This window comes from Geotrypetes seraphini, chromosome 13 (genome assembly GCF_902459505.1).
Source record: "Geotrypetes seraphini chromosome 13, aGeoSer1.1, whole genome shotgun sequence".
Lineage (NCBI taxonomy): Eukaryota > Metazoa > Chordata > Amphibia > Gymnophiona > Dermophiidae > Geotrypetes > Geotrypetes seraphini.
The window spans coordinates 73,955,562-73,970,707 of NC_047096.1; the positions used below are offsets into that span (position 1 = coordinate 73,955,562).

General features: G+C 43.6%; 1 protein-coding gene across 2 annotated transcripts; it reads right to left on the minus strand.

Annotated features, from left to right (window-relative positions):
- Positions 1 to 446: 446 nt before the first annotated feature.
- TMUB2 (transmembrane and ubiquitin like domain containing 2) lies at positions 447 to 11,970 on the minus strand. Of its 2 annotated transcripts, none has more exons than XM_033918205.1 (3): positions 11,568 to 11,970; positions 4,094 to 4,697; positions 447 to 1,600 (listed from the first exon to the last, which is right to left on the minus strand). In XM_033918205.1, exons 2-3 carry the CDS (start codon positions 4,672 to 4,674, stop codon positions 1,225 to 1,227), a joined length of 957 nt encoding a protein of 318 aa, XP_033774096.1. In that variant the 5' UTR covers positions 4,675 to 4,697; positions 11,568 to 11,970; the 3' UTR covers positions 447 to 1,224. The 2 variants fall into 2 exon arrangements, with proteins under 2 accessions (XP_033774096.1, XP_033774097.1); XM_033918206.1 differs by having other exon boundaries at positions 447 to 1,582; positions 11,568 to 11,963.
- Positions 11,971 to 15,146: the final 3,176 nt, after the last annotated feature.

The following is a 15,146-nucleotide window of genomic DNA, read 5'->3' on the forward strand; positions in this document are numbered from 1 at the left end:
ATGAGCAAGATGTACAAGGGGAAATCTCCTTCTGAAAAGCTGTACTTTTTATCACTCCTACTGTCTTAGCCAAAACCCCCCAAGAATTTTGTATGTGGCAAACAGCAAGAGGGCAGTGGTAACCAGATCAATAATGCACAGACAAGAGTAAAGGGCACAAGCCTCTTACTGGTTTTAGGAGTCGTATACGTCCTGCAATACCTTTAAACTTCCTTTTGGAAATAGTGTCTCTCCTTCACTGGCTCCCTATACTTTCTGTTATTGCACAGGAGGACCCAGCAGCTCATTCTGGCTACAAAGTCAGACTTCAAGTTGATTATTTCCTCTCCTTCAGTGATAATCACCTTATAATGAAGACATTATTGCTTAACCACCCTAGCAGAGGTAACCGTTTCTGTTCCAGCCAAGTAGTGGGCGTGACACAGTGATAACAGGGAGAACGCCTGTTGCCCAGACTTTTTTATTTCTAGCAGGACCACTCAAGCTACTCTTATCGGCTTTTAGGAATACAGCCTCTACCTGGATGGGAAGGGTTTAAAAGAGGTAATGAGAACACTGGCACTCAATGCTCTTGCTTTTAACCCTTTACCTCCCCTGCTTCTCACATATATTCCTGCAGTGAAAAGAGATACACTAAAGGAACCTGCCTTGATGATTATGTTCTTAGGGGTTCCAGAGGAACAATATACAAACGCTCTAGTGCTTTTTTTTCTGCACGTGTGGGTCACTCCAAAAATGAAAATAATCCATACATCAGATTGATTAAAGACAGCTGAAAATGTCTCTTTTTGACATGAACCAAATACAATATCTGCTCCCTCCTTTTGTCCAATTTACATGATATTCATACCTTAGGCATGGGAACAGCAGCTGGATTTCCTCTCTGCAAAAACCCAGGATTGACATAGAAAATGCACAAGCAGAGCTGTGCATGTATTTTGAATATACTGTTATTCTGCAGCAGCAAGAAACAGGAACTCTGTCTTCAATTAGCCCTCCCGCCCCTGCAATACAGAAATCATCCATAAGAGGTCTCATATTTGCCTCTTAGCAGCTACAGCGGTGGTCCTTCCTACCAGAGGCTGCTTGGCCAGGAATTGTCCTTAACCACTGAGCACAGCACCTTTAGATTTCAAGCTGTTAACATAAATGCTGTGATATATTAGTTAAGGAATCATTGAGGAGAGCAAGTCTTTTCCCCTCTTCCTTGTACTTAGATTCTCTTTATCGTCCATACATCCCAAAAACAAGGAAGCTGAAGAAGACGGTCACACCGACCAGGGACACAGTGGCAGGAGCAGTGAAGAACTGGCGATAGTTGATGCGGAAGTACCAAATTACAGCCAGCATCACCACAAAGATGGGTATCATGAGATTTCCAACATTGATAGTGACACCTGGCGGATCCATTGCAGCGGCAGTTATCCTGTCTGGCCCAGATGTGGCAGTGCTCTGTGACCGGTGGCAGTGAATGACACAGTTGTCCATAATGTTGAGGGAACTGAGGGTCCGTGTCTGATCCTGCAGCAGTTGTCCTTGGTAAATGAACTTCATCTGATTTTCTTGGCCAGGAAAATATTTGCTATGCCACACATAAAATCAAGAAAGGAAAAGCCAGGGAAGCAGATTAGTATAGCAAGGAGAACCACAATTCTCTATGGTCAAATTACACGTCACACATTCTGACTAGAGAGCTGCATGGGAGTGGGGATTGCAAGATTCCCGTGGGTATGGAAGATGTTGCTGTGGGATTCCCACGGGAGTGCAGTCAAAATCTCTGGAGACTCCAGAATGAGGTTTGAAATGCACAGAGAGATAAAGAACACTCATGGGCTGAATAGTGAATACCATCCAAAAAAACCATGGGAGGCTGTTGGGGCTGGGAGGAAACAGAGGGTTCTGAGCAAGTACGTAAGTTGACTCCTGCAGGTACAGTGGGGATGGGATGGGATGGATCTTAGCGGGTATGGGTAAACTCTCTAATTCTCACCTGCTATGGCATTTCAGAGCTGTACACTAATACAGGATGACTTCTTGCTCCTTGCTATGGGGTAGATTCCATACAGGGCACCAAAACATCTGTAATGGCAATCGCTTGTGAAGTAGCTGTTATAGTGTGTGCCTAATCCTATGTGCAAACATTTACACCATGTCAAAGGCTGGCGCTTAAATCTGACAGCTGCACACATAAGTTACAGAATACTATCATGCACGCAACTGCAAGACACACTCCTGACTCACCCTTTCTAGTTGCAGGTTTATAGAATCGTGCCTAATTCTCTTCCACGCATAACTACAAATTAATGGCAATTAGCACCAACTAAAACCACTGAAGGGCTATTCTTGGTACTTAAGGCTAACTGGTGCCTAATTTAACAATTAAGTCAGGTGTGCAGCTGACAATTCTGTAACTTGCATGCACAAATTTACGCACTAGTCGGATATCTGGGTACTTAGTTATATAGAATTCAGGGGCTACCTCATTCGCAATCACGGCCCCTACAACATGGAATTCCCTACCTCTTCATATCAGGGCAGAAAAAAAAAACTTAGAGAAACTCAAGGGAAATCTAAAGACTTATCTTTTCCAAGATGCATTTGACTGTTAAATAGATTAGGTTACAGCCAGTTATTTCATAATCTTTATTTCCCAGCTTCCCCACTGTGGTTTACCTTTCATGTATTCTTTACTGTTAATTTGTGGTTCTTCCTATTTTCCTATTATTTCTAGTTGGTCAAGTATTGTTATGCGAGTATTTACTCGTTTGTCTCCCCCTTTTTAATTACAAATTGTAAAACGCTTAGAAGTTTTGATTTGCGTTTTATCAAATTTTTAATAAACTTGGAACCTTGGGCATTTGTGCATCTGAAATAGCTTTGTTTATTGCATTTCAAACATACAACTAACATTATGAATTTCTTTTTTTTTTAATTGTTAACAGGACCCTTAGGTTAAGAAGACAAGTAACTCAGCCCAACCAAGCAGAGAATGATGCGGAGCCAAGAAACTTACAAGCTATTCCACACTTTTCTTGTAAGTCCCATGGCTCCGCATCATTCTCTTCTTGGCTGGGCTGAGAACTTTTCAGCTTCCCCTCGTAGGTGCCTATATGTTTTTATAAAATATTAGTGTCAAGCAGCAGGACTGCAGGCTCAAGAAATGGCGTATTTGAAGTATGCACTAATCTGTTTGTAAAATTTGAAAGTATATGCCTAGATTAGCACACTTTTTAATCAATGTGCATACTTGTGACCTCTGCCTATGGTTCAGACCCTGACCCTAGCTACCCCTACTGGGAAATTACATGCCTTCTTGACAAGACACATGCTTTAAAGCAATCAGTACTTTATAGGCCTTTTATACGCATATGTGGCCATTAGAAAATATCTCCTATATGCAGTTGTGACGGACAGACATGCTATTTTCTCTTGCTTTTGGTGCAGCAACAGTTAATGCTGGGGGATAAACTGGACTGCTCTGCCAGAAGAAACGAAAATGGAAACATGCTGCTCCATTTATTTTGGTGGAATTCTCTGAAGTTCATTGGCTGGCAGTGCAGCTGTTAAGACCAGAATACACAGCTGGAAATCTAAAAACTCTCTCCACCACCAGTGTGTGACCTTGAGCAAGTCACTTAACCCACCATTTTAGAGGAGTGCTGGTTCTTTCAAACAGCAGCTTATCTGGTAAAAGAATTGTATTTATTTATTGGGATTTAATCAACTACTTTTTCATGAAGAGATTCGCCCAACATAGTTTATAATGCATTAAATAGCAATCAGGTACTTTTAACCAGCACACGCTGGCAATCTAATTGTGGTACCTGGGGCAAAGGAGGTTTAGGTGACTTGCTGGAGTCCCAGGCAGCAGGCTGGGATCGAACTCACAACCTCAGGGTGCAAAGCCGCTCCTCCCCTCTGACAGTTCTATGGAGAGAAATGTTCTTAGCTGTGATTTACAATTCCAGTGCCTCAAGGTCTGGCTTTTGGGATACCCCACTGGATTCACTTGTATAATTATTCTTACCTCTGAAAACCAGACCTAGTTAAGAGGAAATTACCAGTTTTGTTTAGAAAACGTACTCTCGCTTACCTCTTGAGAATCCCAACAGTGTCATCGGGTCTTACTAAGGCAATTTCTTCTGTGTCATTTAGAAATTTTAGGCGCACTTTGATGAGGCCTGCAGTAGACTCATTCCCATTCCTTCCATGGGACACATTGCCAGCTTCCTGGTTCTCATGACCCAGCTGTCCCGCAGCACTAGGTGACGACCGTTTGGGCAAGCCCTGGATGTTCAGCAGATGGTCAAGGCTGGCATCTGGGATGCTGCTACTGTCCCCTTGTTCCACTGGAGTTCCTGGGACCGAAGGCCCTCTGTCAGATAGAGTATCTCCCCCTTCCTCTGCCTTCTCTTCTGAATTCTCTGCAGCCCCCTGAGGTTCTGCTGGTTCCACAGTGACTGGATTACCCACATACTGTTCCACGTGGTTCAACCTTACCATGGCATCACCATGACTTCTAGGAATTATGGCACTCAGAAGCTGGTCACTACCGTCAGCCACATAAGTGGACAGCCATGCCAGGACCATAGCCAGGAGCAGACCCAACACGCCAACCGCCACTGTCACCTCATCCCCCACACCTTCAATCATTGTCGTATCCGGAGGCTCCATGTCTGTTTCAGGTAGAAACACGACTGCAAAATGAGCAAACAAACAAATATTAGAAAAAAAACAGTTACTTTGAACCAGGATATGAGACAAGCAAAGGAGGCTGACTGAGATCATGCAGAAAGCCTAAATACACAGACTAGTCTTACCCAGTTATGTGAAGACAGATTACAATTTGACCAACCTTAGCAAGACAAGGCTAAATTATTTATTAGGGCTATTGAACTTCTAAATGATAAATCTATGAGTTCAGCCCGTGTGTTTAGAAAAATAATTTTTTAAAAATTCTTCATTTGTTTTTCATATACTGGAATCAACCCTGGGATCTCTAACACTTCCTTTAGCACTTAAATAAACTGCACTGACCGCTGCTAGAACTCCCAGCTTCCAATGGGTGATAAAACCAGCCACTAAAACACGAAATGGGCAAACTACCAGGACTAAGATTCCACTAAAGGATGTGAAAATCAACCAAAACAGGCAATGAACTTTACCTTATATCTCCCCAAAAGTGATTTTTTTTTTAAATTTAGAATATATTTAGTAAAAAAATCACTTTTGGGGAGATATAAGCTAAAGTTCATTGCCTGTTTTGGTTGATTTTCACATCCTTTAGTGGAATCTTAGTCCTGGTAGTATATATACGTATATATATATACATAATCTTTATATATATATATAAGAACATAAGAAGTTGCCTCTGCTGAGGCAGACCAGAGGTCCATCTCGCCCAGCGGTCCGCTCCCGCGGCGACCCATCAGGCCCATTTCCTGAGCAGTGGTCCCTGACTATCCCTATGACCTACCTCTACTCCTATCTGTACCCCTCAATCCCTTTATCCTCTAGGAACCTATCCAAACCTTCTTTGAAGCCTTGTAACGTGCTCCGGCCTATCACAGCCTCCGGAAGCGCGTTCCATGTATCCACCACCCTCTGGGTGAAAAAGAACTTCCTGGCATTTGTTCTAAACCTGTCCCCTTTTAATTTCTCCAAGTGTCCCCTTGTACTTGTGGTTCCCCATAATCTGAAAAATCTGTCCCTGTCTACTTTTTCTATACCCTTCAGGATCTTGAAGGTTTCTATCATGTCTCCTCTAAGTCTCCGCTTTTCCAGGGAGAACAGCCCCAGCTTTTTCAGTCTGTCAGTATATGAGAGGTTTTCCATACCCCTTATCAGTTTAGTCGCTCTTCTCTGGACTCCCTCAAGTACCGCCATGTCCTTCTTGAGGTACGGCGACCAGTACTGGACACAGTATTCCAGATGCGGGCGCACCATTGCACGACATGGAATACTGTGTCCAGTACTGGTCGCTGCACCTCAAGAAGGACATGGCGGTACTTGAGGGAGTCCATAGAAGAGCAACTATATATATAAGCCAAGGGAGATCTTGCCTCACAAATTTGCTTGACTTCTTTGAACGTGTGAATACACGTGTGGATAAAGGTGAGCCGGTTGATATGAGGCTCCTTTTACTAAGATGCCCTGGCGTTTTTAGCGACGCACAAGATTAACGCATGCTAGCTGAAAAATTACCGCCTGCTTAAAAGGAGGCGGTAGCGGCTAGCGCGCGGCAATTTAGCGTGCGCTATTCTGTGCGTTAAGGCCCAACGCACCTTTGTAAAAGGAGCCCATAGTGTATCTAGATTTTCAGAAAACTTTTGACAAAGTTCCTCATGAGAGGCTCCTGAGAACATTAAAGAGTCATGGGATAGGAGGCAAAGTTCAGTTGTGGATTAGGAATTGGTTATCAGATAGAAAACAGAGGGTAGGGTGAAATGGTCATTTTTCTCAATGGAGGAGGAGAGTAAACAGTGGAGTGCCACAGGGATCTGTACTAGGACCGGTGCTATTTAACTTATTTATAAATGATCTTGAAATTGAGAAGAAGAGTGAGGTGATTAAATTTGCAGATGACACTAAACTGTTCAAAGTTGTTAAAACGCATGTGGATTGTGAAACATTGCAGGCAGACCTTAGGAAATTGGAAGATTGGGCGTCCAAGTGGCAGGTGAAATTTAACGTGGACTAATGCAAATCACAGTTACCGGATGCTAGGGTCCACCTTGGGAGTTAGTGCCCAAGAAAGGGATCTGGGTATCATTGTAGACAATACGATGAAATCTTCCGCCCAATGTGCGGCAGCAGCCAAAAAAGCAAACAAGATGCTAGGAATTATTTAAAAAGGGATGGTTAACAAGCCTAAAGATATTATAATGCTTCTGTATTGCTCCATGGTGCAACCTCACCTGGAGTATTGCATTCAATTCTGGTCTCCTTATCTCAAGAAAGATATAGAGGCACTAGAAAAGGTTCAAAGAAGAGTGAGCAATATAATAAAGGGGATGGAACTCCTCTCGTATGAGGAAAGACTAAAAAGGTTGGGGCTCTTCAGTTTGGAAAAGAGATGGCTGAGGGGAGATATGACTGAAGTCTACAAAATCCTGAGTGGAGTACAACGGGTACAAGTGGATCGATTTTTCACTCCGTCAAAAATTACAAAGACTAGGGGACACTCAAAGTTACAAGAAAATACTTTTAAAACCAATAGGAGGAAATATTTTTCCACTCAGAATAGTTAAGCTTTGGAACGCGTTGCCAGAGGTTGTGGTTAAAGCGGATAACGTAGCTGGTTTTAAGACAGCTTTGGACAAATTCCTGGAGGAAAAGTCCATAGTCTGTTATTAAGACATGGGGGAAGCCTCTGCTTGCCCTGGATTGGTAGCATAGAATGTTGCTACTCTTTGGATTTTGGCCAGGTCCTGGATTGGCCATCGTGAAAATGGGCTACTGGGCTTGATGGACCATTGGTCTAATCCAGTAAGGCTATTCCTTATGTTCTTATGAAGCAGTATGCATTCATGTACAGTAGGTTATTTCTATCCCTAGAGGGCTCACACTCTCTACCCAAGACAATGGAGGGTTAAGTGACTTGCCTACTTGAATCGGGTTCCCCAGCTTCTTAGCTAGCTTCTAACCATAGGTCACCTAAAACCAAACTACCCTTTTACCCACAAAACCACAAGAGAGAGACCAGCCTGAACAAATTAATAATTTATCATATAAATTGTTTAAATCAGGGCTCAAAAGGGTGAATTTGATTTAAATCACTAGTCAAAAAGACTTTATTTAAATCACGGATTTCTACATACTCATTCTTGCTGATATAATCTTAATATTTACAGCCAGATATCAGAATATGCCAGTTCTCAATATAATAATAACAACTTTATTCTTTTATACCGCCATAACCAAAAGTTCTAGGCGGTTTACCCTAAAAAGAGCTGGACAATCAGCGAAATACAATAATACAGTAAAAAATACAAATATTTGTAAAATAGAATTTCAATAATAAAACTCACTAAGTAATAAACTTATCGTTTACTTCATTGGCTGCCTTTGGAGGCAAGAGTATTATTCTAATTTTCCTGTATCTGCTTTAAGCTGATATCGGGATTGTCTCCAGCTTACCTTTTTCCTCATTTTGTGTTGCATAGACCATCAAGAGAAACTAGAAACTTCTACTTATTTGCTTATCCAAAAATTAATGGGTGAAGATATAAGACCTTCTTAGATAGGACCCTAGCATTTCAAGCTAGTAGGCAACAATCTTGGTTAGGTAAATGTATTCAGCAAGCTATGTTATCCTATTGCTGTTTTCGGAAATTAATTAAGACCACTTTGTTCGATAAGTTTATTACTTAGTGAGTTTTATTATTAAAATTCTATTTTACAAATATTTGCATTTTTTACAGTATTATTGTATTTCGCTTATTGTCCACCTCTCTGCCAGGTCCTGCCTACTTCCTGCTTCCGTAAAGGCAGGACCTGGCAGAAATGAAGGCTCCAACATTAGCCAGAGCAGCATGTTGTGAAGGCCTGCCAATGCTAACAGAGGATCAGAGGCAAATTTCTTGGGGAGGAGTGACAAGAGAGACCTGGGGTTTGTCCCTGCTCAAGTCCCCATCTGTCACCCTCCACCCCAGGGAAACTTGTGTCAGCATTGGCAGGCTTTCATAACATACTGCTCTGGCCGGCTGAAACTGACACTGTGCTTAACTACAAACTCTCCCTTCTGATATATTGAAACTGGACTGCTTCCTCTGCAATGGGTTTTAACAACATCTTCTTTCTGCATGGGAAGATTTTTGTCATGTATATTTTTGAAGCACATAATTCATGGGACATATATTGGAATTGGAAAAGGTATACAGAAGGGTGACAAAAAGGCTAAGGCGGCTAGGATTCTTCAGCTTGGAAAAGAGACAGTTTATGGGCAATATGATAGAGGTCTATAAAATACCAAGTGGAGCGGAAAGGGTAGATGTGAATCACTTGGTTCATTCTTTCCAAAAATACTAGGACTAGGGGGAATGTGATGAAGGTACTAAGTAGTAGATTTAAAACAAACCGGAGAAAATCTCTCTTCTGGAATTCGTTGGAGAATGTGGTTAAATCAGTTAGCTTAGCGGGGTTTAAAAAAGGTTTGGCTAATTTCCTAAAAGAGAAGTCCATAGGCCATTATTGAGATGACTTGGGGAAATCAACTGCTTATTCCTAGGATAAGCAGCATAGAATCCAAGTGGATCAAGCTTAAAAAATAATGAAAAACACTGATCTATGTCACTCACAATAACCATAACTCTCCTTGCAGGAACTGTCCCCCAAAATGAAACCAGGCATATTCTACATTGTAATGTGTAGCACTCACAATCTGAGTCATTGAGCTAGCCCATTTTTATTGCAACTTTTCTATCTATCCAATTCTATAATGAAAGACTAGACCAAAGAAAGTGAGAGCTGAGAAACTTAACACTAGTTTCTATAAATGTAAACAAATAAATATCAGCTTGTGTCTTCTCAACTATAACACAGAAAATCCATCATCTGACCAAAGCCTGCTCAGTTCCAGAACATGCTGCCTTTGACCTAATTTAACTGGTTTTAGAAGAAGTGTCTCATTTTAAGAAAGGTTTGGACAAGTTCCTGGAGAAAAAGTCCAGTCTGTTATTGAGAAAGACATGGGAGAAGCCACTGCTTGCCCTGTATCGGTAGCATGGAATATTGTTACACCTTGGGTTTTGGCCAGGTACTAGTGACCTGGATTGGCCACCATGCAAACAGGCCACTGGGCTTGATGGACCATTGGTCTGACCCATTAAGGCCATTCTTATGGTTCCCCCCCCCAAAAAAAAAAAAAAAAAAGTGAAAACAAAACATCTACAGTAAAATTTAAGTAAAGCAGATTGTGAGATACTTAGAAATTTAAAGACTATAGAAAGTTATAGAGATGTGATAGTTTTTGACCCTCATCCTAGATTCCAGCCTTAGAATGTAGTACTAACCTCCAGATCAAACTTCAGGTTATTCTAAGTGGTTTATGTTCAGGTACCAAGTATTTTCCTTATCTGTCTCAGCAGGCCTACAATCTAACTATGGTACCTGGGGCAATGAAGGATTAAGTGACTTGCCCAGGGTTACAAGGAGCAGCGCTGGAACTAAACCTGCTACCTCAAGGTGCTGCGGAATCAGCTCTCATCACTATGCCACTCATGTAAATTATTTGTGAAGCTTTTATTACAATCACTACCTATAAATGTTGTTGTTTCTTTAAATTTATTCAACTCTCCTGGGGCCTTTGCAGCTCTGAAAATAAGATGAATTTCTTACAGATTTATTTCAGATAGAACATATTAAAAGGTCTGAATAAAAGTTGAACATACTAGGCCTGCGGTTATGATCATGATAGAATCTTGGCTTAGAGATCTGGAAAATGCTAAATGTCTGGGGCCGAGAACGATCACTATCTTTCGGTGGGAGAGGACACCTCCCTCCTCCTCCTCCTCCTCCTGCAGGGCCAGGAAAACCAGTCCCCGATTCTTTCAAAAGGGATCCGAGGGAGGCAGTTCCCAGCCCCCTCACCCTCAGGAGTCTAGCGCATACCCGGCCCCTGTCACCACATATACAGAGCCCCCAGAGGCTTATGTAGAGAGAAGGTACCCAGACCCTTTTCCTTTTGTTATTTCCCTTCTTCTACCCCAATTGAAAATTGTAACTTTTATCCTTTCCTTCCCATAAACGTTTGTTTATGACATACGAATATTGTGAAATGTGTACCTCTTTTATCTTACTATATTTTTGATTTGTACATCGCTTAGTGATTCTTTTTTTTTTTAATTATTTATTTATGAATTTCAAAATTTTTACACAAGAATCCTCTTGTTACAGCAAATCAGAGAAAATACATACAAGAAAATTATCCATTGTTACACAACATAATCCAGTAATTCTTAATAAGATAACAAAAATAAAATAACAATAATTTCAATGTTATGAATAAATTTATCCTTTCTTAGACCACAATAACCTCCTAACAGGACAAGATGTAATATACAGAGAAAGGGAGTTCTCAACCAATGTAATTAATTAAAAGGAAAAAGGCTTAACATGATTCAAAACCAGTCAAAAAATAAAATTACAGCCATCACACTTATGTAAACTTTTTAGTATCCAGAAAGGTACGAAGCTGCTCCGGGATAAAGTATACATATTTAGTACCAGCATATCGCTTAGTGATTCTAATAGGCAATTTATCAAATTTTATTAATAAACTTGAAACTTGATATACGTTTTCAGGAGCTCATGCACGCAGAGAATGCCGAGTCCCTGTCACAGGCCCAGACCCAGAGAAGGCCCTGGTCCCTCTCACTCTCGGGGGCCCAGAGAGCACCCAGTCCCTCTTATCATCAGCCAAAGACGCAGAGCACGTCCAGCGCCCGTCACTCTCAGGGACCCAGGTAGACTGGCCCTTCCCATCACCCCCTCTCAACCTCAGGGGCACTCTCACTCGCCCAGCACATTGGAGGGCCGGCTCCCCCTTGCCCCGGTCAAACTCATACCTGAGGTCGCCCGCCAAAAAGGCCCTCGGCTTCCCTTCTCCGGCGCCCCGTCCCCTATGACACAACTTCGCTCCCTCTGAGTCGTCCCGCCTAGCCGGAAGCAGGAAGTAGCGTCAGAGGAGGGCGGGACATCTCAAAGACAAGTAGGAAGTAGAGAGCTCCACGGCGCTGAAAGTCGTTCCCGCGGGGACTGCACGCGCCTCTCTGACGTAGCCAGGGTTCTCCGAGGCGTCCGAGTCCCTCCTCGCCCTGCCCGCAGTCATTCGGCGCAGCCGCACTTGCTCTCTTGCCCAGCTGAGGCTCGCGCCGACACGGTCAGGCGCGGACCGCAAGCCTCAGAGGTCACATGATTTCCCGGCGCATGCGTGTGACGAGGTGCACGTGCAGCGTCGCAGGAAGAGGAGTAGACATTGGATGGAAGTGGGGGGAGAGAGAATGACGCTTTGTCCCCGCCCCGTCTTAGGGTTACCATATTTGTGAAAACGAGAAAGGAAAAAAAAAAGACACATGACCCCGCCCACACTCCACCCATTTCCTGGGTGTCCCTTCCCATCCTCTGTGTATCCTAAGAGTGTTTCACTCTCTTCCTCCCCCATCTCCCGTGTGCGCTTCTTTCTTTCTCTCCTTCCACCCCCCCCCCCCGCGGATGCCCCTCTCTCCTACCAACCTCCTCTGTTTCTCCCATCCAGCACTACCTACTCCATGTTCTTTTCTCCACCCCTTCTTCCCTCTCTCTCTCTCTCCCTCCTGTTTATTCAGTTCCCCCCTTCCCATGCTGTTTCTCATAACAATAACAAAGATCTGGGCTTCCTTTCCCACTACAAAGACATTTAAAACTGCTTTATCATCTCTCTGTCTCCTGCCCACCCCTCCCTCCCTTTTCCTATCCCTGAAAAGCTTTCATGTTTTCCTTATATATACTGATATTTGTCAATATTTGCTTATTTCTGATCTGAAGAAGGGTTACCTTGGATAGCTCATTATAAAATTCATTGAATTAGTCCAATAAAAAAGGTTTTGCCTTATTTCCTTTGTTTTATTTCCATATATTACCTTGGAAAGTGAACTAACATGGCCACCACACCAGATCCATCAAGCCCATCATCCTGTTTCCAGCAGTGGCCAACTCAAGTCCCAAGTACCTAGCTAGATCCCAAGTAGTAAAACAGAGTTTATGCTGATTATCCTAGGAATAAGCAGTGGATTTCCACAAGCCATCTCAGTAAAGGCTACGGCTCATTGGTTGAGCTGCTGCCTCTGCCCCTAGAGGTTGTGAGATTAAATGCTGGTGCTATTCCTTGTGATGCTGGGCAAGTCACTTAATCTTCCAGTGCCCACTGCTTTGAATGTACCATAAGCTTTGAAATGCCAAAAGCCATAAAAAGGCATTATACAAATCCCCTTTCCCTTTTAGGAAATTAGCCCAAACTTTTTTTAAACACTGCTAAGCTAACTAATTTCACCACCTATTTCTCTCAACCTTAGGGGCCTTGTATGTAGAATACATACCTTAGTGGGCCTTGTATGTATATGTCCTGTTATTGGACCGACAGTCCCGTTGTCCTGACCCACCGCTTCGGGACGCCGTCCCGAAGCTGTGCACGGGGACAACGGGACCGGCAATCGCATCACCTCCCTCCCTGCTGTGCCGATTCAAACCCCCAGTCCGCCGCCGCCGCTTCATGCCACCCAGAAGCTTTCTTCCCGACATCGGGAAGAAGGCTTCTGGGCAGCAAGAAGAGGGTGCAGCGTCAGCAGACGGGGGATTGAATCGGCGTGGCAGAGAGAGAAGGAGGGAGGCTGGCAGGCAGCGTCGGCGAACCTGGGGGGGGGTTGAATCGGGCACTGGAGGTAGGCAGGCTTTGGCACAGCAGGGAGGGAGGCAGGCTGGCTGCGGGGGAGGGGGTGGGACAAAGGCTAGAAGGCAGTGAGGGGGACATAGGAAGGAGGCACTGAGGGCGCTAAGGAATGGGCACTAAAGACATAGGAAGAAGGCACTAAGGACATGGGAAGGAGGCACTGGGAGCACTAAGGACATGGGAAGGGGCACTAAGGACATAGGAAGGAGGCATTGGGGGCACTAAGGACAAAGGAAGGAAGGAGGGAGGGAATAGAAAGGGACATTTGTTGGGTCTGAGTGCAGAAAGAAAGAAAGGATACACAGTCAGAAGGAAACACAATCAGAGACTCATGAAATCACAAGAGAGCAAAGGTAGGAAAAATGATTTTATTTTTCAATTAAGTGATCAAAATGTGTCAGTTTTGAGAATTTATATCTGCTGTCTATATTTTGCATTATATTTGTCTATTTTTCTATAGTTACTGAGGTGACATTGCATATTTTAAAGTCATCTGCCTTGACATCATTGGAAACCCCCAAATATAAATAATAATTAACATTTTCTCTGTGTATAGTGTGCTTTGTGTTGGTTTTTTTTAATTTTATGGTTACCATTATGAATTAATAAGATATTATGGGGCTCATAATCGAAAGAGAAAAACGGCCAAAAAACGGCCTAAGTCGGCACTTGGATGAACATTTCCCAAATATAATTTATGTGAACCGCCTAGAACTCGCTGGGTATGGCGGTATATAAGAACAAAATTATTATTATTATTATTAAATACGTCCAAGGGCCGATAATAAAAACGGGTTTTGGACGTATTTCTAAACAACCTAGGCCTACATAGTGCCACTGAATGACCAAAGCTAAACGGGGCGTTTCGGGAGGAGTGTCGAGGGCGGGAGTTGGGTGGGACGTGGGCCGGCTTAGACTTAGTCGTACATCATGTATAACCGAAAGTTATACAGCCCACGATCGACGGAACTTGGAAGTTGTGACTTAGACCATGTAAAACATGGTCTAAGTCACAAAAAACACCTAAACTCACCAGATAAGCACTGAAAACACAGACCTCCACACACTACCCCACTGATCACCGACACCCCCATAAAAATATTAATCACACCTTTAAAATTCAGCCTCCAGACCATCATCACTTGGCCGCCTGGCATAGGAAAGCCTAGTCGTCCAGCACAGAGGCAGCTTAAGCCATCTTGGGGGTGGGTTAGGGACTCATACAGAGGAGGACCCATGCCCATAAGCCCCTGTAAAGTGTAGTTACTTACCTGTAACGTAGGTTCTCCGTGGACAGCAGGATAGTCAGCCACATATGGGTGTTGTCCCAACACCTCCCAATTTGCGGATAAGCTCTCCAATAGCTCAGAGAGATTATTTTTTTTTTTTTCTCTGAGCATGTGCAGTGCCCGGGCCCCACTGGGCATGCCCGAGCCCTACCCATTTCCCCCTGCTTCCCCCTAATCCCCAGGATGTTCCTAGCTGTGGCCGGGTCGGCCGTATGGGGAGGCGGGTGGGTTGTGTGGCTGACTATCCTGCTGTCCACGGAGAACCTACGTTACAGGTAAGTAACTACACTTTCTCCTAGGACAAGCAGGATGAGTCAGCCACATATGGGTGACTCCCTAGCCGAGGGATGTACCGACTGGACCTGCGCCTTAGCGCTTTGTGCATCCCTCGCCTGGCTGTGGAGGCCGAGCCGGGCAGGGTAATCAGGCAA